The sequence below is a fragment of the Lycorma delicatula genome, chromosome 1, assembly GCF_047948215.1.
Source record: "Lycorma delicatula isolate Av1 chromosome 1, ASM4794821v1, whole genome shotgun sequence".
Taxonomy (NCBI): Eukaryota; Metazoa; Arthropoda; class Insecta; order Hemiptera; family Fulgoridae; genus Lycorma; species Lycorma delicatula.
Window position 1 is genome coordinate 328318668 of NC_134455.1, and position 26601 is coordinate 328345268.

Consider the following 26601-nt stretch of genomic DNA (forward strand, 5'->3'; position numbering starts at 1 on the left):
TTTTTAATACTATAGTCTACTGCTGATATATATGAAACTTTAGTACAACAAGCATCAGTCATCTGTAACGTGCAAGCATCAGAGTAGACTATTATGATTGTGATTTTGGTTTTGTTTACCGTACTTCCATTAGAAATAACATATTATTCATATGTAGATATAATGCTCTCGATATGTTTCATTGTGTACTGATTGTTAGATTGCTGAAAAGCCGTAGAAATAATAGTATAGTGATCAACTACTTGAAAGGATTCGGCTGCCTGGAAGATAGTAGTAGCAGCAGCAATTCTATCGCGGACCAAGAACAGATTAAAAACTTATTGATGTTATTTCAGGAATATTACAATCTGCTGATTTAAGGAGAGTGTAATGATGAAACGCGGTTTGTTAATGCCATTCTGTAGGTGTGACTTAATCGTTATATTATTATATTATCATTTTCAACAGATTGCATGGTATAAATTAAACTTGCCGTGGCATTACACGATGGTTAGAAGAGGTGCTCTGAATATTACCGAAAAATCTTTCCAAATCTAGGTGGAGAATTCAGGTTTGTCGTTCTACCACGAAGCGATTAATCCAAATATATGGATAATAGACGAGGTTGCCATAAATATAGAAGGAAAAAGGATTATTGTTACTGTGAGACTTTGACAGTTAAGTAAACGTATCGGCTCAAGCGTACTTCCCAAATATGCAGCATTAAACATAACTCATCGATAGAAATTCTTATAGATGCTTCAGAAAAACGGTGCTACATTTTGATACCGACATACATACACCGAGTTTGTATCTCAATTATAGCTGAGATTTGTTTTTTTGAATATTATTTATTTTTCTTTTGGTTGTTTGTATCGAATCAATCGCATAATTATTTTACGTTCACCATGATGAACAATATCGTTGTAATATAAAGCCGTTGCACTCCGTGTGTATACAGAATTCACCCCCGGGCAGAACGGCTCATAGCCGAACCCGTATGAATTACAGGCTGAGACCCTCTAATAGCAACCGTCCGACTTAGACCGAGACGATCGAGTAACATATAGACATCGCCTGATAACTCTCTTGCAGGATCACCAACCGTCCTTTTAGGATACCACTCGCCTTACTACAGATCTGGCAACCGCACCACGAATTACCGACGCCTGTGATGTCGTATCTGCTGGTACGTGTTCAGTCTTCTCCGATGAGCTTTTACACTGTACCCTTGACCATTACATTACTGCTACAGTGATAGCTTTAAAGTAATCTATCAGTAGCCGCAGAAATAGCTATAAAGTAACCGAACTGTTAACCGGACACGTTTATCGATGTAACCACGCCCATGATGCTAATTTATATACGATCACTTATTAAAGTTAAAAATTTATTACTGTTAAATTTTTTCCCAGCTTTCCATTTTAGTGTACATTAGCCGATTGCTTAGTCAAGCTTGTTGATTGATAAAAAAAGATGTAGTTCGGGATGTCTGTCTATATTTTAATTTCGCAAAATCTCTTGGTTCTTAAGGTGCGTCCACATCTTCATTTTTTTTTTGTAGGTACTGCTCTTTTGATGCTTGTTCAGTATCACGTAACTTGTGGAAGATACGGATGCAAGTATGAATGAACCTTGGTGGAATAATGCAAACAGTAATCTTATAAGAAAACTGAGCGAGAGGATTTAAAATTAAAATATGTCGTTTTGAACAAGTGGTTAAAGTTTTTGTTAGTTCTTTAATGGTTGCTGTTAAACGGCTATTGCAGCATTGATTATCCGATATATAAAGCGGGGCTTTTACATTTACGCGTTAAGTGAATTAAACAACGAAATAAATGGAGAAAATATAAAAATTACTAATAAATTATTTAATGATAGTAAATACCCTATATTATGTGTAATACGTGTGAGTTTGTGTAATTATATCGGTAATTTTCTTCTTTTTTTAATTTACATTATATTTTAAACTAGCCCGGCAGACATCATGTAGCCGTAAATGTTTACTCTTTACGAATATGTATTTTATATAGTTTATATAATTCAAGCTCGTTAGATATTAAAAATTCCGCGAAGTTCCTCAGTCATTTAAAATTATTCTATTTTTAAAATATTTAAAATATATATATATATATATATATATATATTTTACAAATTTACGAGTATTATATTTATATTGAAGGGAGCTGTTTATTTGTTATGTAGTCATGTCACCAGCTTAATATTTTCACTTCCTAAAGTTAGTGTAAAAGAATGAACTGTTTTTACTGCAGCTGGCAAATACGTGCTCCATTATATACCTTCCATCTGGGAATTTTAGCTTCACCTGCTCGTAATGAATTGTAAAGCGGTTGGTTTTTTTTATTAAGGAATTTTCTTTTAAGTTTTTTACTTAATTGTTTTTAATCTTTTGAGTAGTGTAATAATAAACAAGTTAAGTAGTTTCAAGCTTATTGAAATGTCAGTGCATTTTCCAAATTAACTTTCGTTCCATGTTAATATGTTTATTTCTGTGTTTATATTTATAGCTTATAGAATCATCATCTGAAATTTTGCTTTCTAATTACTTACACTGTATTCTCTTGACTAATTAGACAATTGTGAGAATTTTTTGCTTCGTGGTAATGTGATATTGTGCAATTCAGTTAAGTTTTTTCGTAGATACCTATGTTTTATATATATATATATATATATATATATATATAGTCTCTTTCTTAATATGAATAGCTTTATTCTTAAGTCGAGTAAAATAATGCGTCTTCGGTTTATAGGATTTTTATTGGTCTTTTGAAACCACCTTTTGATTATTGACGAGTCAGATGAGGTGTTCCGTTAAATTCTTTAGCATATTTTATAAATTAGGCATTTTTAAACTACCTTTGTTCAAGCAGACTAATGGCATTTATGTTCATTATTTGCAGAGTATTATATATATATATATATATATTTTGCAGCTGATGGATGAACGTAGAAAATATAAGAATGCTAGTGATGAAGAAAGTAAAAGGAACTATCGACAATTAAGAAATACTACAAACAGAAAGTGCAAACGAGCGAAAGAAGAGTGGATTAAAGAAAAGTATTCACAAGTGGTAAGAGAAATGAACATTGGTAAAATAGACGGAGCGTACAGGAAAGTTAAGGAAACTTTTGTGGTACATAAATTAAAATCTAATAATTTGTTAAACAAAGATGGATGGTACACCGATATATAATAAGAAAGGCAAAGTCGAAAGGTGGGTGGAATATATTGAAGAGTTATACGGAGGAAATGAATTAGAAAATGGTGTTATAGGAGGAAGAAGAGGAAGTCGAAGAGGAGAAACTGAGATCTGAATTCAAGAGAGAATTAAAAGATTTGAATGGCAGAAAGGCTCCGGAATAGACGGAATACCTGTAGAATTACTGTGCAGTGTAAGTGAGGAAGCAATTGATAATTATACAAGCTGGTGTGTGTAATATATATGAAAAAGGGGAAGTTCCATCATACTTCAAAAAGAGTGTTATAGTCATGATACCAAAGAAAGCAGGAGCAGATAAATGTGAAGAATGCAGAATAATTAGCTTAAGTAGCCATGCATAAAAAATCTTAACTAGAATTCGGTACAGAAGAATTGAGAGGAGAGTGGAAGAAGTGTTAGGAGAAGACCAATTTGGTTTCAGGAAAAGTATAGAGACAACGGAAGCAATTTTAGCGCTCAGATTAATAGTAGAAGGAAGATTAAAGAGAAAAAACCAACATACTTTGCATTTATATACGTAGAAAAGGCATAATGGTGTTAAAGAACACTTTAGATCGGAGTAACAGTACAAGGTGAAAAGATAAAGATGTTACGATTTGCTGATGAATCAGTAATTATTGCAGAAAACAAAAAAGATTTAGAAGAGACAGTGAGTGAATAACATGGATGAAGTCCTGCGCGAGAACTACCGCATGAAATTAAACAAGAACAAAACGAAAGTAATGAAACGTAGTAGAAATAATGCGGACGGACTACTGAATTTAAAAATTGGAAGAAAAAAGTTTATAAACGTAGAAGAATTTAGTTATTTGGAAAGTAGAATTACTAAAGATGAACAAAGCAGGAGCGACATAAAATATCTAATAGCACAGGCGAAACAAGCTCTCAGTCAGAAATATGATTTCCTTACATCAAAAATTAATTTAAACGTCAAGAAAACATTTTTGAAAGTGTATGTCTGGAGCGTAGCTTTATATAGAAGTGAAATTTGGACAATCGGAGTACCGAAGAAGAAAAGATTAGAAGCTTTTGAAATGTGGTGCTACCACATTGAATGTTAAAAATCAGATGAGTGGGTAAGGTAAAAAATGAAGAGGTGTTGTGGCAAATTGAAAGAAAGAAGCATTTGGAAAAATATAGTTAAAAGAAGAGACAGAATTATAGGCCACATATTAAGGCATCCTGGAATAGTCGCTTTAATATTTGGAGGGACAGGTAGAAGGAAACATTTTGCAGATAGGCAACGTTTGGAGTATGTAAAACAAATTGTTAGGGATGTAGGATGTACGGGGTATACCGAAATGAAACGACTAGCACTAGATAGGGAATCTTGGAGAGCTGCATCAAACCAGTCAAATGACTGAAGAAAAAAGAAATATATATATATATCGTAATTTAGTGAAAGTTTACTTATGATTGAGTGATGAATGTAGATTTCTTGGTTTTGTAATATACAGAATATTTTACTATAGGTCGCAAAGAAAGTCTTTACTTTATGCGTTAAAAAAAAAAACGTTTTTCACTTACTCATTTGAAAAAAGGAGTTGTTTTCCAATATCTTAGCGATAATTAATACAACAGTTACTTGTATAGCAAGACAGTATGAACTCTAACGGTTACAGCATTAATTCGTAACCAATATAACTTAAATGTCGGCTTTAACTGTTAAATGGTGTAGATTTGATGAAATTCTTGAATCTGTTTTTATTATGGATATCATAAGTTAAAATGGATTAAACAATTGCAATTAGGGTTACTAAACTAATTCGCGTATATAAGAGTATACGTATAATAAAATACGTACAAAGTATATTAAACGTGTTTTAGTGTATTTTGTTTATTTTTTTGAGATTTCGACTCTAATAATATTATTAATATATATAATTGCCCGTAAGTTAGTTCGTTAACAAACGTATAAAATTTCTTAGGATGTCTTAATTTCGGTTTTTTAATATCTGTTGAATAAAAGTTTGGCAAATCGATTTACATAATAATGTTATTATTATGAGAGTTGCTGAGGTGAAAAAACCGTAGTGTAAAATGGCTTTGCTTTCCATAGGAGCTGTAAAAAAAATGGATGTGGATCTATTTAAAAAGAAAAGTGTAACATTAAATATATCATTACGTTACTCTAGTGATGAGATATTACATTCAGTTCCGAACGTGGTATGTGATATGTCAATGTAGTAGGTTATATGTCGGACGCCAGTCTGACGCTGTGCTGCTCAGTTTTACAGTTATTTTTAATTACCGTAAAATTTCCATATTAGGGTTATAAGAACGAACATAGTTTTTATCGTCTAAAACTAATCTTCTTACCTGAAATGGCTATTAACTTGAAAAAAAATGTCCTAAAACGTTGAAAACTGTCGGCCCAGAAACATATAAACCGGCTAAAACAGAGAGAAGATTAGGCAGTTTGCAGAACATATTTATTTATAGAATTATTTTGAGCATTTTACTCGCGCATTAGATCGATTTAGATTAGGAAGTAGTCGAACGAGGAACGTATGTATAAATTTTTTTTCGGTCTTGTGAAGATTAAATTTTGTAATGCAGATAATTGCATATACTGTGTTAATCGATTGGAGAATGGAATGAGACCGCTCTCGATTTCTACTATTAATATGAAGCGAGATATTGAGTTTAAACTCATCGGCAAAGATATAACGCTATTGATAAATGACGTAAATACATTTACAACTTGTCCAATTAATAAAAAGCAGCTGTTAAATGATGTAGCAGGCGCAAAACGAAGTGTACGTTGTAAAAATTAAAAAAACTATTCGCACCGTTGCTCGGAGAACTTAACAGGTATATGTTCGACTTTTGTCGTTTATAGCGGGCTACATTTTTAAATCGAATTTCATTCTTATCTTTTAATGAGAAAACGGTGAAACATTTGAACTCTTTATTTTCTGGGTAAGATAAATTTTCACAGGTTATCTGTAATTATTATACTGTTAAAGTTTCTTCCACATCCTTAAGGTTTTTGTGGTTTTTACAAAAGTTAAAACTTATTTGAGGTACACAGTACGTGTCTATACTGTTTGTTGTGTGACACTAGTGTAGACTGTCACGAAATTAAATTATTAAGGCAATTTTAAAATTTAGAAAACTATAATTGTAAGTTCCGCTTACCAACAGTTCTGAGTAATTAAGCGGTGTTGGTATGTTGGAGTAAATTGTGTTGGTAAGCGGAACTTACAGTTTTATATACTATATACACCAACGGGCCATGCTAAGTAAAAATGAATCAAAAATATTAAAATTTGCGTTTTATAAAAAAAAAAGCGTTCCGATTTCATCTATAATCTAAACTATAGATTATAGGCGTACAAAACTTATTTTGTAATCGCTTCGAATTTTTTCTTCTAGTGGATATTTATTTAATTAGTTGTGTTTCTTTTATAACTGACTTATTTTTTTGAAACGTGTCTTACAATATTTAAGTTTAAATACTTTAATCCTATCGATAGTTTTGACAATTATTCGATTCATCGCTTACATTTTTTAGTCCTGTAAACGGTTTAAATAAGCAGTTTATTAATAATTGCCTTTTGTAAATTACGGGAATCGTTCTACTCTACGATAATATTCTACAGAAGTGAAATATATAAATTCAGCTGAAAATTGCTAGTCGTTTTACTTTGATGGCCGATCAATTGGATATCATGACGTAATGTACATTTACTATTTAAAAAAAGCCCTCTGGGTAGATTCTTTGCACGCGGTCTTTTATTATTAATACGCTAGGCAGTGATGTATAGTGTAATCGGTCAGATACTCGTACTCCTAATGAATCAGTGTGAAGTACGCAGACTGTAGCTTTTTGTTTGCGGTTACACCCTTCCGCTATCTTTTTATAGAATCACTTGGCAAACTATTACCGCATCAAAGCTACATGTTATACTGAATTATATATAAAACTTATCGGATTCTTGTCGGACGTATTAATCCGCTGTTATATTATTTATTTTATTAATATACTTTTTAAATTTGCCCAACATAATGTGAAGGAAATTGTGGGAGTGTTTCTCGTATTTTTTAATATAAAGAAATTTTTCAGCTGATAGAATCGATTTAACGGTGTACATATGTTAGGCGCTATAAATATAATAATAATGGATGTTGTAGATCTGCAAAGAGATCAAGCAGCTTCAAAAATCGGCTCAGGTATTCTTATGATAATAAACATCCCGTGCCAGACTTAATAAGAGTGAGCAGTGAAGTAGTTTTCCGTTACCGTCTTCGTTGAGGCTGGCGATACTGTTTAACTGTTTCGTTGAGATAATTAAAAACCGTTTGTTAAAACATGCACTTCAGTAAATTTTTTATATTCTAGTAACTCTTGTAAGCTTAAGTTATGTATAAAATTTCGTTTATGATACATATTTCATTAATTTACGCTATCGGTAATCAGACTCTTATTCTTATCACCTCTTGTTATTTTCTAAGGAAGTTACAGAATCGTGAAATTATGAAATTATTGTTTCTCGTAGGAAAGCTAAATTATGCATTACGTTCTGCTTTAATACGTTGGATTTCGGATTATTCTCGATTAAAGTGCATTCAGGGAAAACGAGTGGAATTTAGTTACCGTAAAATACGAATGAGTTATTACGGTTTTGATTCTTAGATATTATTTTGTATATGTGTGTAATAAACTTAGATTTAATTTCTTCTTAAACGTTGAATGCAATTAAACGTATACATTTTTTTTCCTTTTAGAAGATATTTAATAAATGTATCCGGTTTCCTTCGTAATGTAAATAAATAAGGATTTTGTCGTTTTCCAAGCTTAACTGAACCGTTAGTTTCTAGTTAACTATGAAGCATGATGAAATAATAATTATTTTTATTGTAAAGTAAAATAAGTTCAAATAAATTTCGAAGGTATGCATTATTAATCGCTACTGCTGTGACTCGAGTATTAAAAAAATAACGTTACTTATCTGAAACGTTATTTATTTGAAAGTGGAATAAAGAAAAACGTTTTTCATTTGAAAAATGAAAAGCGATATAGTAATTTTGACGTTTCGCGTGCCCGAAAAAATAAAATCGTAATGTAATAAATTATTTAAAGAAAAATAGAAAAGAAGTTTTGGATAATTACCGTATACACCGTGTATCATGAGCACCTGTTTTTTCTCAGTGACAGTTGCAAAAGTAGCCTGTGCGTGTACATGGATTTTAAGATTTCATACTGTTGATGTAATCATTATACTTACGTACAACCAGTGAAATACAGAATGATGTGGAATACTTTGTTATGAAATTACCGGTATTAGAAAATTAAACTTTTGTCTCCGATGTGGCGCTAGATTTATGAGTGCTGTTCTTTGCATTTTTTTATACTTAGGCTATTTTTATTTTATAAGAAACGTTTGTTTTTATCGATCATTTTTTAGCAGTTTTATGGTCAGATTTCATTGTGATAATGCCGTTCAGTACGTAAAAGTTTCGTGTACGCTAGAACTACACGTTACAAAATGAGTTTAAAAAGAGACTACATCCATTGACTGTTGCAGAAAAGTAACGTGTTATTGCTTACGCAAAAGAAGCTTGGAAATCGTGCTACAGGCAGAAAATTTGATGTAGCAGAGTCCTGCTACTCGTAGCTAATAAAAACAAGGGAGTATTTCGGCGGAAAAACGTGAAATATCCGGAAATAGAAGAAAAGCTTGCAGCACATGTATGGAATTTACGTCAGTCTGGATACTTGATTTCTTCAAATGTGTCAAATGTCTACAAAAGTGGGAAAAAATTACTCCCCGTATGGATTTTTTTAAAAGAAAACGTCAACCGAAAGTTGAAAAATTTCCGCCCGATATTGTTATCCAGCACAAAAAAGGGGTGAATGAATTAGTACTGGACTGAATTAAATGCGTCCGGGATTATCGACCAGGGATATTATTACGAAAACCATCCTTCCTTAGTTGTAACGGACAGTTTTAGGGGTTATAAGACAGATGATATAAAGCGAAGACTGATTGCTGGAAAGTATGATCAGATAATTATGTATGATCAGTTGATTATTCCTGTTGAAATGAATGACATTTATCCTTCAATCTCTAGATATCTACGTAAACCGGCCGTTTAAAACCTAAGTCCGTAAGTCCCTAACGGGTACAAATTTGTGAGTGGATTAATTGCGGTTTGGTCAGTTATACGGATGATTTGATAACGGTCTCGTGAGGATGATTATTTGTGGTTTAGTGATTTTGAAGATAATTACAATTTTACAGATGACGAAAAGTTGTGCACTGATGACAGTAATTTAAGGTAAAATATCTTCTACAGATTGTACGCTTTTAATTAAATATTTGTTGTACAGATTGATCTATTGACATGCAAATAACAATTATTGTTATACGTTCAATGTTCTTCGGTGGGTTTGTTAATAAAATTCAAAAAAGTGACAATATTTTATTAACTTTAAAACCTGATGTGCGTCTTATGTGGGTGCGGATGATACGTAGGTATATATGGAATTCGTAGAATTAAAAGACACGTACAACAACATCAACTATGCTGAGAATATCGACACCATTTCTTCGATTTGTTTTGGTATTGTTGTGAAGGCGGCATTGCGTCTACATCTTTTAAATTTATGAGGTACTTTCTTTGAGGTTTTGTTTATGTATGTTAGTTAACGGATTAAAACAAATCCTTATTTTTATTCATTTTATGTTGAAGTGTTTCGATGAATGTTCAATAGCCTATGGACGAAACTGATATTGCTGCGCACAGATTCAGAATCTGTGGAGAATCAGAACAATAATGTAGCTTACAAATAATTGAGTTTAATAAATATGATTTTAGGCTGCTGATGATTGGTGCTACTTATTTCAGCTCGGCTGATCTCTTTTTTTTTTAGTTAGATAGACATGTATTTAGAGTATGTGGTAGAAAAGTGTTTCCAGATTAAAACAAAATTACCTGTTTTCTTCAGAAAAATAATGTAGCCTACTAATAAATACTTGCAAATAAGATGTTAGAACTATCGGTACGTAAGTTGGCACAAAAAACTGTTAGCATTCAGCAAACATTTGGCACGGTACTAGGCCGACTGAAAATATTGCCAGATTAATATAGATTTTTTTTATAACCAAAAATTCATACGATGCTATTCAATAAAAATGTAGTTTAGTATCCCGATTAATATTATTATTGTAAAGAACTTTAAATAATTATTTTTTCTACTCGCTTTATTGCTGTAGCTCGCAAATTCCGAAGTTGCTATCGCCGGTAGATTCTAAAGAGCTCGTGTCCGATTCTGAATTCACATTCATCACAAAATTATCGATGTGGACATCATGTAAATGTTCATTTTCAATGTATTTTTTTCAACGTTGACAACATGCTCGTAGATTTTGCTCCACTCAGCTTCGGGAAATTTCTTTTGATTTTCTTTGTATAATTATATCATATAATTCAGTCTTCGTCGTAGCAGGAGAACAGTTCATTAGTTATTCGGCTAACCATTTTATCATATCGCTTTTTAAAGAGTTAAAATTTGGCTGCTTTTGTAGCAGAACCTAGTGATACGATGCATTAACTAGTTTAAGGACCGACCGGGGTGGCAATTTGGGAGTACACTTCTCTCGTAACCATTTCGTCTACTTTTTGGAATCCATCGATTTGTGATAATCTCCTTTCTTATTTGACTCATACATAAGTAAAACATTGTTGAAGAATCCTTTATTACAACCGGCATGAACAATTATTAATAGTGAGCCCTTGGATACTGATGTTTTCAGTCCTTCATGAAGGTTTGTTGTGTCTACCCACGATTTTGGTGTCTCATGATAACTGTGAATGTAGGTTTCAACTGTGTATACAATCTATCTTCCTTCGCGAAACAGGGAAATTTATCGTAGAACTTTATTCGTTGCATTTTAATCTCGTGCCGTTTTAGCAGTATTTTCCGGTTATCTTCTGTTTTTCCATCTAAATTCCATTTTTCATAATATTTTCCTTAAAGATTTTCCACTTCCTTTGAAATTAAGTTCACTTTCTCGGGCTTTTTGCTTATTTCTCTTCGCAGTAGGAACGCATTTTTCGGTTACATAAAATTAACGCCTCTAAGCATCCTTGTCAAACGAATCTAAAGTGAACATAGTACTGGGTTGATTTACGCGTTTTCTTAGCGAAACGAACACCGATGACTTCTCAGTTACATTTGATTTCCCTTCTGCTACAAATTTTTGGACCGTTCGTTTTGATACTTTTGTCGCTTGAACAATTGTACTCAGCACTTGTATTCCTCACCATACAGGTTCCAGCATTTTTTTGTAAAATAAATTGTGAACATTGAATACAATTTCTCTCGCCTGATTATGAACTGCTGTACCTTTTCCTCCTGAATTGGGGATTTTAAAAGAAAATAATTGTATTGAGGTATTAAAAATTTAAATGACTGAATTTATGATAAACCCTTAAATGAAGACAACACAACAAATAGTAAAAATAAATCACTAACAGTTAATCCCTTCTTCATTAAGTAAAATATTTACCACAATAAATGTTTCTATAATAACCACTTCTAGAATATAATTTCAAGCGATGTGTGACGTATGATTCTTTATAGCGCAATGATTAGAATTGATTAAATATAAGTAAATGAATTGCACGTTGTGTTGACAAATTAATAAATAGCACATTAGTCATGTGTGATTCATGAATGATTCCACCATTATTAGTTGCTATACAATAGGAGGTAGGGCGAGATCCCAAGATCATTATATAATTTAGAATAAAAGTCAACAATTACAAACGCTACAGCAAGTTTATGAAATCTGTTTTTTATATATTACCATACCACAAAAGACATATTGATAATGATAACGTTTTTAATTGGCTTATAACAGAGGCCAATGTATGCAAAATGCTAGTACAAAGGCTTTCAGTCCCTGCGCTTACATATGTGCGGATACATATAATCAGTTCATCCGTAAGACGTCTACTCAAATCAGCTGATTTGGAAGTCGAGAGTTCCAGCGTTCAAATCCTAGTAAAGTGAATTATTTTTACACGGATTTGAATACTAGATCGTGGATACCGGTGTTCTTTGGTGGTTGGGTTTCAATTAACCACACATCTCAGGAATGGTCGAACTGAGACTGTACAAGACTACACTTCATTTACACTCATAGTACATATCATCCTCATTAAAAAAGAAAAGAAACAGAAAGAAAGTAGTATAGTTGTATGATTATTGGTATCGGGTTGAGACGGTTAGGAATTTTTGTTTTCGCTATTGAATTTGTGATTTATATAAGCTTTACAATTTTGCGAAACCGTATAAAAGAAGCCATACTAATATGCAATATGGTGCGTTCGGTAAACGTTAAAAATATATTTCAGTTTAATTGCACGATAAGATTTTTCTCTTGTCGATTCTAATGCAGTCGTATACTTTATACGCTCTTTACGTGTTATCTTCTTATTTTGAAAAGGCAGTAAAAGGCGAGCGAGTGAACTTCATTCAAGTATTCTCTTAAACTTTTCAAGCACTCTCCGTAGTTATGTAGAGTGCGTGGGAATATTGTGCATATGATTATTCGTTTCTAGGAGTTTTATTTATTTAGTTAAAGCTGTTGTTTACACTTCTATCAGTTTAGTGATATTGAAGATATTTATGTAAGCGTATGCTTTTATAACTTACTAATCTGTAGATTGTTTTATAAAAACATTGTCAAATTTTTGACGATTTGTTAAATTACAGTCGCAATTGTGTACAATGGCTTATGATAATCAAATGATCTTTTTCTAAGATTTGGTTATTCTGAACGAGATTTTAAGTTTTGAATTAAGTTATTTTTGTATTTAATGCATATTTGTTTTTAAATTGTTTCTGTCTTACGTAAATTTACATTATAAAAAAAATGTCCTATCTTCAAGTAGGTTCTAAATTATCGTTTTGTTGAGAATGCTTTTTAAGTTTAATTAATTATCTATTTATTGCTTTAATAGTGAAAATGGATTTTAACAAGTTGTTTATTTAGCCTTTAGCAATTAATATTTGGAGTGTACCAAAATAGATTATATATTTAATTGAGTATTTGTTGCTAAATAAAATTGGATGAGTAAATTAAATTGAACATTTAAGTCTTTTTTTTTAACTACTGCATTGTGTAGTATGCTGCTGTACTTCAGTTCGACAGTACGTTACTTAATCGATTGTGCTGCTGCAGCAGTGTCTTGTTTTCTATCTTTTCTCAGTAACCCATTCTTTTTAGATTGCTGTCATGTCGTTTATCGTGTGTTTATACAACTAAATTTTTAATTTAAAAAAGTTCATATTCTACGCTGACAGAAAGTTCGTGAATGTTTTGAGAATTTATTTCCTTTATTTTAACGAAAAAGTTATTTGTTGTTACCATTCCGATGTGTGCATAATACTCGACTAAAGAATATTTGGCTAATTTGTTTGATATTCCGTAGATCTACAGATCTGTTAATGTAATTTTGTTGATTCGTACCTGCAGTCGGCTACGTCCCTTATTCACATATTAGTGTACTTTTTATTTTGTTACATTTTTGGTTCTAAGGCAGAATGTGTTGTTTGTTTGTTAGAATCCGGTAACAGAATCGCGGTCGCTTAACATTATCGAGGATTTGGCGATTCGAGGAGTTAGCATTGAAGTATAACCGGTCCACCTAGACCTCGAATAGAAGTATACTTCCTGCACGGTAATGCAAACGCTGACACCCTCTGCAGCACGACGACGTACTACTATTTAGTAGTGTGGTTTAGTATTAACTAGTATGATGATGTACATCGCCTGATATTAACCGTATGTCGGTTGTTAGGAATTTATCCTTAGCGTTTCTGGTCTGTGCCTGTAGTCAGACAAAATGCCGATATTCAACTTTGTAAATTATTCTTTCTGTTATACTGCACGAAGAAATTCCGTCGTGTAAGTTTGCCCATAAGAATTTTGAAGCTCATGCTCTTTCTCCGGCTGGCCAAAATATTGCTTAGGCAACAAAACCGGTTTAAATATAAAGATAAAGATGGACCTGATGTAAACGTGTAGATTGTATCTGTTTTCGATTCTATGAACTTCGATTGTATTGAAGGTTTTTTTATGTTTTCAGAAATTAGTGTTCTGCGGTTTTGTGTTTAATTTTTTATCTTTTTTTTTACTAATTGTGTTACGACATTGTATGACTTAATTCAAGCATATGTCGTTACATCAGTTACGTTGTCTGCTTTGAATTGTTTCCCTTGTGAAATTATTAACTTCATCTTCAAATTTCTCTTTGTTTATTGCTTCTTCAATACTAATTAAAAATCATTGAAGTAAAAGTACATCGATCAATTATTTATTTTTATACCTAATTTCCCTTTTCTTGTTTTTACTCCTGTAAGAGCTGCCTGACTGACAAATTGTAAGTGACTGTTCTTTTTGTTTACTTTAATCCTACTTTATAAAGTTTTAAACATTCCATCTTATTCTTCATGATAATATAGATATACATTATTTAAACCTTAAAAAGGATGTGACAAGTTTTGTTTTTCTTCAACCTCGGCTTGTAAAATTAATCAAAGCTCGTTATTAATTGATTTTCGTTTGAACGCTTTCTATTTCAAACTCTTCTTTAGATTATGCTGTTAGTAATTACGTTAAACTTCTTGTTCCGTAGTTAAAATATATGTTTTCCTGGTTTTTTTGGGGTAATGCAAAACCAACCTTTTATTGAAATCTGAGAGTATTTTTCCGTATTATAAATTTTTTGTTATCTACTTGTACAGTCAATTTAATCCTGTTTTGACCGAATAGGATTTTTTTAAAGATTTTTTAGATCTTTTTCGTTTATAAGTACCTAGTATAGCCATTTTAATAACATTTTGCCTTGATTTTCCTACATTTCCTTTTTTATTTTTTTCCTGACGCTATATCTGTTTCCTGTCACAGGAAACAGATTTCTTAGTCGTGATTGTATGTCCTTCCACTAATCATCTTTCAATGTTTTGCGTTTTCTCCTAATTTAATATGTTATTATTATTTGTTCATCTTAACAGTTTTTGCGTCTTATACTTTCCGCCTTCATTGATCAACTCAAATATATTTCTCTTTACCCGTAGTTTTCTATTATTTATCTATTTAACGTCTCCATTTTTATCTGTTTTATTTATATTTTAAATTTTAATATTCATTTTCTGTAGTATATAATTTTCCTTGTAATTTCTAGGCCGCTACCTGGGGGCTATTTTAATTTCAACTTCATATCATTATCATTTATTTAGTTCTATCTGTTTGTTTAGCTTCTATCTGATTATTAAAGTGCGGTCATTAACAATATCTGTCTTAGAGATTTTATAGTTTTTAGGTAGATTTCATAAGAAAACTACCTATTGTAATGGGAACCATGATTTGACTTCCGGAAAATTTCGATATCTTCGCGCTTCACATCCCCAGACCCCAAAACCATCGTTTTGGGGTCTGGGGGACCTGACGACCGTCTTTTAACACGGTCGTCAGGTCGAGTTAGGTTACAAAGTATCAAATAAGGTTGTTTTCTTTAGAAAAATACGAGTAATTTTAAATTGAAATTGCGGAAAAGTATTTACACTTTTCAGATTTACGTTGATTTTATGCCGTAATTTTTAATCTTGTTGTTACATTCATTATCAAACCATTACGCTACTACTGCGCAGTTTATTGGGCAAATTATTTATTAAAACGATTTGCTATGATTGAAATGATAGGAAAATAATTTTTTTTTATAGCTGGTGTTATGTTTTATGTATTTGATAAATGTGTGCGCATATCGTGAATGCTAATCGGGTCCCATAGTTAAAAGGTTTTATTTAATAGATACGACACGTGACATAAGTATCCTAAAGAAAATGGTAAAGCTGTTATCAGGATAACAAACATCTACCATCCGTGGTTTACTAGAGAAACTGAAAATACCTGAAGTATATCTGTATATTTTATCATTGCGATTTTTATACTTTTAAAAACACGTCCGGTGTATAATATCATTTTAAAGTATTTCTAACGTTTAGTAAATTCGTAAAAGGACATTTTTCGAGTTGAAATGATTCAGAGTACGAGATTAGCCGATTTCAGCAATTTAATATTTGCCGGGTGAAAGAGATATAGTTAGATATTTAATGCTCGAGGAACCTTTTACGGATTTCTTTAAACGCTTTATTTGTTTGTAGTTGTATGAAATAAGATAAAATTAATCTTTAAAAAATTACTAGCAAGAAGTTCTTATAAAACAGAATTGTGCAATTGTCAGTAATTGATTTTAAAACCAGCCCAATTGTTAAGAATGTATAAAACGTTTTTTTTTTTAATTTTCTTTTAGAAATTCGTAGAACACGATTTGCTATTTTGGCCTTACTTTGTTTGGAGAAAGATCAAATCGCCAATTGGCCAAATCGCTAAAATTATTTTAATAATTTTAGGATTCAAATTATGTAGATCAGTAAATTTATCATTTAATTACTATTGTTTAACTGGTTATTCGTAAAAGAAAACGGTTTGCTATTTTGCCCTTCTTACTCAATAGTGCATACTATTGTGTCGGTAAAAAATCTATTTAAAAACAGTAGGCGTCTGAAGGTCGCACTCCTTCCATACTAACATTTTCCTTACCTCTTTTAATGCAGTGAATTGCAATATGTACATTATAATAGTGACTTATAGATTTACAGTTTATCTTGTAAAATAAATCTGTCGTGCTTTAAAATATAATTTTATTTTACTTTTACGATTAATACACGTTTAGATCAGCGTTTAAAGTTATTGAAACCGTCTTTACGACGTGTTTAGCATTTAAACAAAGACTGTATGTATATATATATTTTTTAAAGAGAATGATTATATATATGCACTCGTGTATATAATATATTTTATTGGTGGATTTGTTTTAATTTTTATATAACAGTAATAAAGCTTTTAAGTTGCAAAAAACAATCAGAACAAATATAAAAATTGGAAAAGTATTTATTATATTAAATAGAAGTATATGTATAAGAAAACCAAAATAAAAACCAGATAAGTTGTTACGAGAACTCCTTTGACACCGATAAATATTTTAAGAATGTGTTTTTTTTTTATGAACTAATCAAATATTATTCAGCAAAACAGAAATTATGAGAAAAATCTGGTTGCCTTTTAATTTCATAATGCGGATTTACAGTGACATTTGCTTTAATTTAAAACAACTATCCTTTAACATTATTTAAATTTTTAAATTACTTCAATATTTTAAACCACAATACTTGACGTTAAAATTGATAAGCGTCGTATTATAACGATAACATTAAGATGTTAAAAAAATCAGAATTATGAAAAAAAAAAATATGTACACAGTATGCAATAAGTCATAATAACTTATCGCCCTACTTTATATATTTGATATTACCGTTCTCACATAAGTTTATTACAGTCGTCGCGAATTTTGGTCTTGTTACAGTACTTAATTTATCCATTTTTATGAAGTGTTTTCATTCACGGTGATTAAAAGGATTCCTCCCTGACATTTCGCCTGTACGACACTTTGTGACCGACTTCAGCGCAAATCCGTTAGCATTGATAACGAACACCTGTGTGCCATTACTTGTAATGCAAGGTAGTTGACTTATTTAAGGGTAGCATTAGAAATACTAATAGAAGTGTATCGTTTGATTTACTACGTGAAAAATTCTTTTGAATAGATATGTAACATATGCCGTAGACTGACGCCGAACAACCGGACTATTTACGGACATTTTTCTTAAAACGTTCGCAGAGATAGATATAAATCTGATATCACGACCGAATATAATTTTTGAGACTTGGATATTTTTACGCACAGATGCCTCAGCGGTAGAACGATAAATAAGTAATATATAAGTTTGTGAAACTAAGCATCTAAAAGAGTGATCAAAAAGCTATTTAAATTATCGTTGCAAACTACTTCAGGTTTCTGCTGTATTATTTCCGTTTTTGACAATTAATAGTCTTACGCGTCTAAAAAAATAGCCTGGAATCTTCTTATAAAGAAGTAACCGTATCGTACTTAAATCGTAACAAAGCAATCTAATCGCATTGCAGTTGTATTAAAAACAGCTATGTCCTACAAATGTTCATACTTCTTGAAGTTCATAACTTAAAAAAATGAAATTTAAACCAATCCCTTCATAAAATATTAGTGGTGGAAATTAAAGACCGTTTATTTAGTGTAGGGACAACGAAATGTGTTTGGCGCGCAAAAAAATAAAACGATTACAAGCCATAATGTTGTCCTAATAAATTGGAAGCAGCCAGAATAATAATAACTAGGATTATTTGGCTACGGTGGTAAAGGAACTCTCTTTTCTATTCAGCCTCCGGAACCACCGTAAGGTATTACTTCAGAGGATGAATGTGGATGGTATGTATGAATGCAAATGAAATGTATTCTTGTACGGTCTCAGGTCGACCGTTCCTGAGGTATGTGGTTAATTGAAATCCAACCACCAAAGAACACCGGTACTCACTATCTAGTATTCAAATTCGAATAAAAGTAACCGCCTTCACTAGGATTTGAACCTTAGAATTCTTAACTTCTAAATAAGCTGATATGCGATGACGAGTTAACCACTAGACCATCAACCCGGTGGGTTGATGGTAAAGGAACTGTAAGTTAGTTAGGAGCCGGTAAACCCACCGGGTTGGTCTAGTGGTTAATGCGTCTTCCCAAATCAGCTGATTTGGAAGTCGAGAGTTACAGCGTTCGAGTCCTAGTAAAGCCAGTTATTTTTACACGGATTTGAATACTAGATCGTGGATACCGTTGTTCTTTAGTGGTTGAGTTTCAATTAACCACACATCTCAGGAATTGTCGAACTGAGAATGTACAAGACTACACTTCATTTACACTCATACATATCATCCTCATTCATCCTCTGAAGAATTATCTAAACGGTAGTTACCGGAGGCTAAACAGGAAAAAGAAAGAAAAGTTAGGAGCCGGTAATAATAACAAGGGACCGTAAGGAATGGTGAGGTAAGGTGGCTGGAGGATTGTGACATTCAACAGCCGACTGATTTCAATAGTACTGCAATACTTTCTCAGTACCACCTACGTCGAAGGTAGTACGTCCCTTCAACATACTATGTTTACTAATACTTAGTTTTAAAGTTTTCGAATAGAACTGTTATTTTAATAATTATTTGAACTACAATCAAACATTTTTTGAACGTTTTCTGAATGAAGTGTCGGTTCTTAGTTGGAAACAATTGTTTTGGTCCTGGACCTTAAATCGATGCTGGGTAGATATCAGTAAAAATATTACACAAAATCAAGAGGATACCAGAACTCGAAAATAAAATGGAAGAACTCGTTTAATATTCGCTCAGTTGAGAGCCGCCCCGTAACTTCAAGATATGTTGAACGAAGTAATGTGCACTTTATTATTTTGTGTTTTTTTTTTTTGCTTTGTATATGCAAAAATTGATGATCTCTAAAAAAAATTATGAACTCCATTGTACAGAGAATAATAATTCATTTAATTTTTTGTCATTGTAAATTAATTTAAAATCTTGCGGTGTAAATAGGAAAAGGCTTGTATTAAATATTTTATTCTCCTAGTAGAATTGAAGCTTTTAGTGTCATATGGATTTAATTAATTTATATTACTCTTTTTCCTTGTAAATATGTAATGCCATGACAATTTTGTCATGTCTTCAGCTGTTGAAGGCCAACTATGAACGATTATGGTTATGTAGTTATTACATGTTACGTTTAATAATGCTGAATCGACTCGTGAATGTACGCAGTTATTATATTTCATTATTTTTATTTTTATTTAGTAACAGTAATCATCAGTCGAACTCGATCTAGATTTTTCTATTTAAAGGCAAGAATGATGCGTTAACACACTCTTATTACAAAGTAAAACTTGCATATAGATTTATCAGAAATTTTAACCTAGTTTAAAGACCGAAGAAGTCAATAGTTTTTTTTGGGTAATGTTAGTTTCAAACGACTACTGTGCTTTAATTAAAACTTCATTCGCGCGCGTGTAAAATTTTAGTAAGCGTGTTAAAAATAAAATTGTCTGACCCCATCTATTTTCAGATTTAACTGTTTTTATTATGTAATTGTTATTTATTGTATTAAATCTGTTGTAAAACCTGAATTAAAACGAACGAAAGTGTGTTTTTAAAGCGGCTTTACCCGTATATGGATTCGCCGTCAACGGTATGCGGTAATGTAGTTTGTTCTCTTATGACTTACAATGATTATTTTTCTATTCTAGAAGTCTTATTTGGAAAATTCTGGTCCTTAGTAGTGTTTATTAAAAACTGGTACTAACGTCGACCTTTTAAAATTAAATAGCGATTTGACATTTAAAAAGATATTACTGAACCAGTCGCATTTAATAAAAATATTTGTGAAAAAGAAATGTTGAATTGAAATATTAGCTTTTCTACTCTATCAATCTTTTATTTTCTACTAAATCTATTCATTTATCTACATATTTTCTACAGTATCATGTTTGGATTTTTGGCGAAAAGGATTATATTTCCTCGTGTTTTTTTTTTTACCTATTTTTTATTGCTTTCTAAAACATTACCTTTTTCTCGAAGGATTGAAACGACAGTGAATTTTCAAAATGAGTTTTACATCGGGTGAAGGGCTTAATGTCGCTCGGGTCTCGTTTCTTTTGACTGCCGATTAAACTGATAAATGAGTATTGATATTTAATTTTTTTTTAAAACTGTAAAACTTAGTGAATGTAAAGACAGGGCCGGAAATTCGTTCAGGATATACGTGTTGGTAGCGGCACTTGGAGATGAGGAAGAGTAGCCTCCTTTTGAATACGTAAAAATGAGGATCTAACAACGTATTTAACACCAGATGTGAACCGAATTTAGTTAGTGTGTTAAAAATATCACTTTACGGTAGTCCCCTTCCACGTATTCACTATTGACGATCCTTTGTGAAGGGGCTGTGTACCGGATTGGAAATTAACGATAAGTTCGTAAAATAATAAGCGGTCCGTTTCAAGTTTTATTTTTATAATTATAAGATTTCTAGTTTGGCTAATTTAATGGTCGGTTTGAAAAATTACGTATATTGTTAGCATTAAAAAAAAAAATTTCGTTTAGTTTGCTGTTTGTAAACTAACAGCGAACTAAGTTCAAAAAATAATAAAAAGACCGTTCTTATTTAAAGTAAGAATGAACTCTTCAAAAATAAGAATATGTTTTTCTGGCTTTTACATAATCCAGAAAATTTGTTAAAGTACAGTTCTTTAATTGTTACCGTACGTCCGTTGTAATTAACTGATAATGCTAACACGTTTTCTAATACCGTTCGTTTTGTTTTCTACAGATTTACTTCCGTCAGAATCGGCTTGTTAAATACAAGCCGATCAAGGTCAAAACACATGATTGCTTACCTCTTGGGTGTTTACCGTAACAGTTGAATCGTAGTTTTCTTATTGTTAAATATTGTCAGTAGAAAAATTACAATATTATGTGTTTGTTATAAGCAAAGTGATTTCTTTTTAAGTGTTATTTTAAAGCCAAACTTTGTTATGAATAATGTTTATGAGAATTATAAAACTCTTGTGACTTAAAATTATGTAGATTCTTCCAAAATAAGTACTGTCTATTGTGGGGCTATTCCTGTAGGGAGATGATCGAATGTCCTTTATGGGACATGAAACTAAATTGTTAGTGATGACTCGGTCGGCTGAATAAAGCTGGACACATATTTTTGTTTATAATACGTGTCCGTGTTTTCATTGATCGTTGCAGTTTAATTTTAATAGGAACTATACGAATCGATCGTATCATCCTTATTTATTTATCTGTTAGGAGGAAGATCGGATACGAACGTTAATTCAGTTTAACGTTTTAAAATTTCGTGCTCGAAGTAAACTTCAGTGGTTTTGCCGGATGAAGTAAAACGATGCAGCGTGTTAGATGATAGTTTTAATATTTTATGACGGACGTAAACAGATGTCTGAATTAGAAAGGCATCGAGCTCTACTTACTTTATTTTATTTTACTCGTTTAATTTATAGTTTAACTGTATTATTTGGTATTTGTTTTTTTTAAGGCCCGGCTCCTGAGTTTCTCAAGCACGTTGTAATCAGACCGAAAATATTCCACGGAAGAGAAAAACGAAGTCTTCAGTCTACTCGCAAACATCAGGTAAAAGGTTATTACAAGTAATTTTAATCGCCGAGATTAATGCATTCATTCGGACTTGGTTTATTTTTATCATTTTCAGTCTTTCTTGATGAAGAACAGTCAACGCCGACAAAAATGTAAATGCCCATCGGCAGACCTAAATACGGCAATAAATCTTTTGATTTGTATATATATATATACATTTGTTATACATTGTATACATTGAATATTCGTATATATATATATATATATATATATATATATATATATATATATATATTAATGTACGAATATTGAATTGATGTACGAATAATCCTATATTTCTTAGGTTATTGCTCATTTTATGTAGGCCGTAGCTCACTTAACTTGGCCTGGGGCAAACAAAATGTAAATTTCCTCTCTTGGAATCGGCGTTTTTATAAAATAGTTTTACGCAATTCCATAAAGTAATTGAATTATTCAGAAAATAGGCAGTACCGTTTCATTAATTTTTTTTCGTGTAAAATTGCATAAGACAACAGTCATTTTTTTGAAATTTGATTTCAAGTGATTTCATATTGTTTGTGAGTTTTTTTACGGTAGGTTTTGTGTAAGTTAATTAATAAATTTTAATTTTATTGAAAAAGGTGTTCTACTTGTTGAATAATTTAGATTCTATATCGCAGAAGCGAGAGGTGCGGAGCGTTAACATTATTAATGCAATTATTTTTTTGTATGAAATTGATGGTGTTTAATAGGTTTCAGTGATTTAATTGAAGCTGCTAATAGGGTTATGACGATATGCTGTTAAGATTTAAAAAAAAAAAGAGCCATCTGGATTGATTTATTGTCAATAAATACTTTATTGATAGATACTATTGATTTATTTATGCTGAAATTAAATTATATGAGGTTATAATAAGAGATATTAATTATAATAATTAAATTGTAATAACAGTAAGAGCTAGTAGAATCGCAAACAACTGTATAACAAAATTTAATATATTTTGTTAAATACAGTGTAACAAAAAACTTTATTAAATGAACATTTTATATTAATTATGTTAACTGGAATGCAAATTAAAACTGATTTCTACTGGAATGTTCAGAATGTGAAATCAGGTAGGCGGGGGAAGATTTTTTCGTTTTTAATAATTTTGGAATCTATTTTGGGTCTTGTTCATTGATCGACACCTTTTTACGCGGACAAGAAGGTAGATCAGCTTTCTTGTTACATTCCATGTCACTGTATTGTAGAAGCTGCTTTATTCTAAATTTTCAATACATTTTCTTAAAGCAGTAACTATTAAATTAAATATTAATATTAATTATCGTACACTGACTTTTCCGTTTGTTCTTTGTACACGAACGAACGTGACTAAATTAAGTAACCTTAAGGCAATAATTAAAAGGAAATTGTAATGAAACAATAGTAATCAATTTATTGGAAGTTGTAATTAAATGGATTAAGTTGTGAATAAATGGAAAAAGCCCATCTGCAAGCTTGTTTTTTTAAATTAGTAGTTTGTCGGGATTTGTGTCTGCAGTAATGATTTCTCAGCAGTAAATGTCAGCTTTCGTGATACGATGTGGCTGAAATTGAACAAGGCCAGCAGACTGAAAATAATTTTTTTCGGTGTAATTTTGTTTTGCTGACGATTCAACAATAAGATCTGTTAATTTGAATCAAAACTATTAATTTTTGACAAAACAATTGCGGAGTTCATTAGAACTTTGTCGGTAAGAGGTGACGAAGTCAACGATCTATGTTTACAGTTCTAAACATGACCTAACCTAACAGTGAAATGAAAATCGGGGAAAAAATAAGCGTGAAAACATTATATTTCAGTTCAGTTAGATTAGTAATAAAAATTACTTTCAAAAAAATACCTCGAATTTTGTTAGACAATTTTTTTTCCATTTGATGGACCGCGGGACTCGACTATGTCATTTTATTCATTTTTTTACGGTGACTTTACGAATCGCGCCGGTAGATAGCAGTACTTGGTACTACTAGGTAGCGTACAAACACTTGATAATGTACTTGAAATAATACAATTTAAAAGAAAGTATATTGCAGCGTGTTTTAATAGTAAATGCTATGTAAATGAAAATACTGAACATGAAACAATTTTTCTAATTCCATCACTTCTTTAAAAAAAAATAATAAAAGTATTAGTTTACAAGAGATTGTGCTAGTTTTATTAAAAAAGGAATAAATAAAAGAAATATAAATTCGATTGGTAAAATCGAATTTAACGATAAAAATCCAGGGTTACACTATTTACAAAGTAATAAGTGCAATATTACATCACGGATTTTCGATTCGTAAAGGTCATTATACTAGTTTTATTAAAAAAGTAAAATTATGGTATGAAGTGAATGATATGACTATCAACAAAAAAAATTGGCCGTGAAATTCAATTTGTTCTAAGGCAATAAATTTTAATAATAAATCCTTAAGATAACAATCAGTAATTCATAAAAAAAATAAAAGAATATCTAACAAAACGCAGTGATATCCAAAAAAAATTGCAAAGAAATTGTAAACCGTACGGTAAGATTCTCGCAGATATAATTTCTTCCGCTCAGAAAAAAAATATTTCTGTAATATAAACTGTTTTTAACAAAACGATACTGATGTAAAAAAAGGTAAAACACTATTACATTTGTATTATCAAACTGTTATTAATTTAGAATTTTATTTAAAAAAAAAAATACATGTTAAATGTATGTAATAGACAATATATATATATATATATATATATATATATATACAATAATAGATAATAAACAATATTTAAACGGTCCATATAATAAGCAAAGAAAAGAAAAGTTTGTTACATAACTCTTACCGGCCCGATTTCATTGATATGTAATGTGATATGTAATACATATCACATTTACAGAAATAATACAATTCTTATGATTATTCGTTGTTTAATAAATGAAATCGGGCTAGTAAGACTTTTCATAAATGATATCTTTTTTTTTATCCTTTTTTAAACACCCCCAACATCCCCGGTCTCTGCCGTTAGGCTATGCGCAGGAATGTCAGGGTGTCGTGGCAGTCGACTGCCCCCCTGTCTTGCCGTTTCTTGGCTTCCCATCGGGGTCCTCTCAGTTTCATCAAGATACAGTAGCCCTCCCTTCTGGACGACCACTACATCCCAGCACTGAGAGGCTACCCTTCCCGTCCCTACTCTAGGTTGCCGGCTGCGCCTTGCGCGTAGCCGGCAAACCGCCGCGTCCCCCCTCTCACACCTGAGGGTCCTGAATGCATCATCGGAGCACCCCGACTAACTCGCATTCTTGCATATGCAGGAGCCAGAGTGACCTCTGCATCCGAGCTGCTCATAAATGATATCTGCGAGACTCTTACCGTACGGTTTACAATTTCATTGTAATTTTTTTTGGATAACATTTAATAATCGAACCTTTGTGTTACCTACGTAATAAAATTTAATTAAACATAAATTTAGCTCGATTCTCATTAAATATTAATAGTTTTGTAAAAGTCTTGTTACGTTAAGAATTAGTTTACAAGATATTATACTAGTTTTATTAAAAAAGGTCAATTAAACTGATTCATTAAGAATGATCTTTTCAGTTCGTGTTTCATAATTTATTTCGTGTAGTAATTTTTTTACGTATAAGTAACATATTTTATGATTTTTGTACTTTCTGATGTAGGAGAATTCACGCGTAGTTGCCTTATATTGATCTAATTAGAATCACCTGCCGAATTAAATACAGATATAAATTTCCTCAGGTCACGCTTGATTCATTTAGTTGAAAAATTTCGCATGAAAAAACTGTTTTCCCCAAAATTATTTATTTCTAAATAATTAGTGAAGTATTTATTGTTATATGTAATGTAACTATCAGTTAGGTAGGGTTAGTTAACGTCAGGTGGCCGACGTTTAAATAGTATGGTTTTTATTTACTGGTGTGAATTACGTGTATAGCATTATTATTGTTGGCTCGTGTAAACACGTTTACAGTGATTGCGTGTTACGCTTGATATTAGACCTTTGTACTACATACGCTTTAAATTACTGTACTTTAGAACAGTACGACCTTCACCGTGCAGTATGTTTCTTCTTGCAAGCATATTTTAACGACTCGTAGAATCGGTTTTGTTCGGAAATTGCTGCAGCATGTCCCCCAAAACTCCATTGTTTTCTAAAGACTTCGCGAGATGCATATTAACGTTATCTGTCGTCGCCTTTATGCTGTATACCTAGGCGCGTCATTCAGGA

At 31.6% G+C, this 26601-nt stretch overlaps 1 protein-coding gene across 1 annotated transcript in view; it reads left to right on the forward strand.

Moving 5' to 3' along the window:
• Window positions 1–26601, forward strand: part of Meltrin (disintegrin and metalloproteinase domain-containing protein meltrin) — a 216279-nt gene that overhangs the window by 35446 nt on the left and 154232 nt on the right. The window contains exon 2 of the mRNA XM_075382115.1: window positions 22287–22381. Within this exon, the coding sequence (XP_075238230.1) occupies window positions 22287–22381 (95 nt within the window). The remainder of the gene's footprint in view (window positions 1–22286; window positions 22382–26601) is intronic.